This window comes from Seriola dumerili, unplaced genomic scaffold, assembly GCF_002260705.1.
Source record: "Seriola dumerili isolate Sdu_G_001 unplaced genomic scaffold, Sdu_1.0 BDQW01000187.1, whole genome shotgun sequence".
Taxonomy (NCBI): domain Eukaryota; kingdom Metazoa; phylum Chordata; class Actinopteri; order Carangiformes; family Carangidae; genus Seriola; species Seriola dumerili.
The window spans coordinates 51,483-56,095 of NW_019174442.1; the positions used below are offsets into that span (position 1 = coordinate 51,483).

The 4,613-nt window shown below is 41.4% G+C and overlaps 1 protein-coding gene across 1 annotated transcript; it reads left to right on the top strand.

Annotated features, from left to right (window-relative positions):
* The first annotated feature begins 472 nt into the window (after positions 1 to 472).
* LOC111227453 (homeobox protein SIX3) lies at positions 473 to 3,297 on the top strand. The gene is made up of 2 exons (XM_022752961.1): positions 473 to 1,164; positions 3,037 to 3,297. Exons 1-2 carry the CDS (start codon positions 473 to 475, stop codon positions 3,227 to 3,229), a joined length of 885 nt encoding a protein of 294 aa, XP_022608682.1. The 3' UTR covers positions 3,230 to 3,297.
* Positions 3,298 to 4,613: the final 1,316 nt, after the last annotated feature.

Sequence of the window (4,613 nt, forward strand, 5' to 3'; positions counted from 1 at the left end):
CTAAGCATCTCCAGTCTACATATCTTCTTTAGCTTTAACGAGCCTCGTTAAGATCGCAATAATATTCCACCCTCTAATTGCTCATTCCATTCAGCAGATAGGCGAGCATTGGCTTGTGCCTGATGCGCGCGGTGCGGTGGGAGGGTTGCTGTGGAGATCGGAGACTCTGATAACCCCCCGTGCGTGCTGCACAAGTGGTGAAAGCCTCGCGCTACGTACTGGCTAATGATTGGCACGCTTGACAGTGATTGGCAGGGCTGCCATGACAACGCTACAACGACACCAAGAAGACCAATAGAAAAGGGAAACAAAATGTTTCAATGCTACACTCAACGGCGGATTTAGGGGGGAGATATTATGAGGCTGGTGTCATTAGGCGATAGCCATTGAAACATTCAATCTTTTTTACTTGCCGTATTTTTTCGGTTTTTCCTTTTTCTCGATAATTTTCTTTCTCTCTCAGGTCATTTCCATGGTTTTCAGATCCCCTTTAGAGCTTTATCCCTCCCATTTCTTCCTGCCAAACTTCGCTGATCGCCCTCTGCTCCTGGCGAACAGCGCTCCCACCACCAGGTCTCCAGAAGACTTGTCCATGTTTCAGCTACCGACCCTCAACTTCTCCCCGGAGCAGGTGGCGAGCGTCTGCGAGACGCTGGAGGAGACCGGGGACATCGAACGGCTGGGCCGCTTCCTCTGGTCCCTGCCTGTGGCTCCGGGAGCGTGCGAGGCGATCAACAAGCACGAGTCCATCCTGCGCGCCCGGGCCGTGGTGGCGTTCCACACGGGGAATTTCAGAGACCTCTACCACATCCTGGAGAACCACAAGTTCACCAAGGACTCGCACGGCAAACTGCAGGCCATGTGGCTGGAAGCACACTACCAGGAGGCCGAGAAGCTCCGCGGTCGTCCCCTCGGACCGGTCGATAAGTACCGGGTGCGGAAGAAGTTTCCGCTGCCTCGGACCATCTGGGACGGCGAGCAGAAGACGCACTGTTTCAAAGAGCGGACACGGAGCCTGCTGAGGGAGTGGTACCTTCAGGACCCATATCCAAACCCCAGCAAGAAAAGGGAACTGGCTCAAGCCACTGGACTCACTCCTACACAGGTCGGAAACTGGTTTAAAAACCGGAGGCAACGAGACAGAGCCGCGGCAGCCAAAAACAGGTTGGTGATTTTTGGCCTTCCTGTCAAAACACAAGAATGTGCGAAAGTTTGTCTAAATGCATAAATTGAAAAGAAAAATAGCAGCTTTGATAAAACATGTAGTTGTGCTTACGGACAGAGGCTGTGTCGGAGAGAGACGAGTCTGTCTGGCAGGGGGAGGGAGCAGGCTGCGGCGACATTTTTGTTATGAAGTGAAATCAGAATAAACATCGAAAACATCATTTACACTGCTGTAGATATCAGAAAGTAGCTTTTGAAAATTATTAAAGACGTTTTTCTGCATTTAGAAGGCCTTCTAAAACATTTCCGGCAGATATGTAATTCAACTTGGCAGGTATTTTGCACAGAATAGTGAATTATCGGCTAGAGAAAAAACAACTAGTACTGAACTCAAGTTTGATGTTCCAATAACCCTAAATTATACCGAGTAATAAAATGCTAATAATATAAATCATAAACTACATCGCTGTTAAACTACAGAGGCGATTGCGCAGTGTTCTTTTTTTATAGAGAGACAGCTTGTTTATCTTTTCCGTAAGAGTGAAAGTGCTGTAATAATGGACAAAGTGTGGTAAAAGTACACGTATAAACATTACTGGACTTCACTTATTCATAGTATTACTACTATTTTGATGATAATAGTGTGAAAAGCCTAATCATTTATTTTTAATCATTAAAAGGTATAAAATAAACAGGACTGAATAAGTCTTAATATCTATTTAACCTAAAGTTAAATCATTTTATTAGGGCCTTTAAATCATTTTCAAATTGTTCTGTTTTGCACATAATTTAAATAATATTGTGATTGTTACCAAAGCTATGTGTTGATTTATTTAAGCTACACATCTTATAATAGCCACATGTATCATGTGCTGTGGTGCATATCTCATTTTAACATCACATGGAACTTAGCATTGTTGAAAAAGATGATCTCAAAGGATAATAGAGATATTATTGATATTACTTGACTAAAATGAGCATGGGTATTAAAAACCATTTGCAGATATAGGCTGTATTCATAACATTAAGTGTGGTATCATTCCATTGAAATGCTATAATTGATTAGAAAATACCTCGCAGAGTACTAAGCCATATGAACACTATTCTAATCTTTTTGCTAAATGAAGAGATATATTTCCAGACTGACATTTATACGGCCGTGGTTGAGTTATTATCATGAGTGGATTGGAGATAAACATTTAGGATGATTGGAGTAACCTGGAACTCGACGTCACTCATTCATACACTTCCATCAGGCTGAAATACAACTGTGCTAAGGCACCACGGTATTCTGCAATTGCACAAAGGCTTATATATTTTATTTGTATAAATAATAATAATTTGGTTATGAGAGTGCAGAGTCACGGGGCTTTATGGGATAAATAAAACTGTGCAGAAATGAAGAAAAATAATAAATGAAGAGCTGCTGCACGTAAAAGCAGAGTCCAAACCAAAATAGCTCCAGACTTTTGCTGCCATCAAACTGCTTTTAGAAAAATACAACAAGTTGGATTTAAAGCTTATTTTTTCTGTTGTGGTATGATACGTAATTTAAATGCCGGATTGCTGACTTGCGCGTTGATCAGTCTTACTTTTGTAGTAAAAACAAAACAAAACAAAACAAAAAACCCATTACATTTCTTCCAACATTTGGTAGTCTAAATAGTGCTGTGTTTTGTCCCCTGAAAGCTGGCTATTTGATAAAAGCATGCATGCATGGCTGGGGCCGGCAGGGGGAAAGAAAAGGCGAGTTTGAACCCCTATTTTGCAGGAGGAGGAGGGGAAGGGGGACATTCTCAGGTCTAATTGCCATTTCTCTCAATTTTTTTTCTTCTTTTTTTTCCTCCCCTCCTCGCTTCTTTTCTTCTCCAGGCTCCAGCACCAAGCAATAGGACCGACCGGTATGAGGTCCCTCTCAGAGGCCGGCCTCACCCCTCACAGCTCGGCAGAGTCGCCTTCAACCGCGGCCAGTCCCACCACCAGCGTTTCCAGTATGACAGAGAGAGTTGATACTGGGACGTCCATCCTGTCCGTCACATCCAGTGACTCGGAGTGCGATGTATGATACGGAGAAAAAAAACACACACAAAAACAAACAAAAAGAGAAATATTTACAGGGAAAATGGACCTGAGAGGAAGAAAAAAAGACTTATGAAATATCGCGGATGAAAAAAGGACCGATTGATATAAATATTAAAATAAAAAAAAGAGATAAAAGCACGTCGTTTTTTTTTTTTATTAAAAAGCGCTTTCAAAAGGACCCACGCCTCCCCCTCCTCTTCATACCCCCACACCACCACCACCACTACTACTAGACTACTTGCATGATGTTTTTTTTTTATTTTGTAATCAGGGAAAATAACCTGAACGCAAGATTTTCCATCAGGAACATCGATCAGAGGGAATAAAAACAGATCGTCTTGGTGTCTTCGTCGCTTTTTTTCCCATCTCCGTTTTTAGTCCAAGTGATGATGATGATGATGATGATGATGATGATGATGATGACGGTGAAGCAGCCGCCATGCAGACAAGATGCAATCCTGTTTTTACTTTGTGTTCATCAGACAATCATTTTAAGTCGTAAGCACCTTTTTTAATACACTTCTGTCACTGCCTGTGTGGGGTACATGGTCAAAAAAATGTCGAACGGAATCGTTTATGACTGTATCAGATTTTTATTTTTATTTTCAAAATTTTATATTGAATTATGTATATCTCAAATAATGCGATCATTCTCCCGGTCTGTATTATACGTGTAGAAATATGCTTGTACATAATTATTGCTCTCCCCCGTCTCATCCTCTTTTCTATCCCTTCCTCACTTTTCTTGACTTGGTGTTCCTACATAAAATATTTGTCAAAACTTACAACTGAAGTGCTCTAGGCGTTTTTGTTGTTTTTGGTTGTTTTTTTGGGGGGGGGTTGTTGATAATGGCATATGTTACCAGTCACATTTAAAATATATATATATGAAAAGTGGAAGAGCTTATAACTATATTTATTCAAGTCTACAGGCTGCCCCCATCCTTTCCTCCTCTGCCGCCCCAGGGTCGCTCAAAGCGCTTATTTACATTAGCCCATTCAATGTTTCTGTCTGGCGTGGTTATTATGTTAACGCGCCATACATTTCTAAATCAAATACAGTATTCAATTTGCTATACCTCTTTGCATGATGTCTGTTCCTCCATCCGATTACGGATAAGGACATTGATAAGTGGCTAAACACATGTTCATATTGGATCATTATTGGATTGTGGAAGCATTAATGCTCATCATGGCTTATGGCATAGGTTGTGTAGTCAGAGGGCTGAACTCACCTAAAATGAGTTTAGTTTTATTTCGGCAACAGAGTTAACCCGGGTTTAAAAGACTTCATTACAGTGAGGTAAATTGTTTGGTCTTTTAAAGTAGCAAAACGCAATTGAATTCAAATATTTTAGCCTTGGTTT

Coding starts and splice junctions, on each gene's coding strand:
- LOC111227453 (XM_022752961.1), top strand. CDS start 473: ATGGTTTTCAGATCCCCTTTAGAGCTTTATCCCTCCCATTTCTTCCTG. Junction 1,165..3,036: donor GCCGCGGCAGCCAAAAACAG/GTTGGTGATTTT, acceptor TTTCTTCTCCAG/GCTCCAGCACCAAGCAATAG.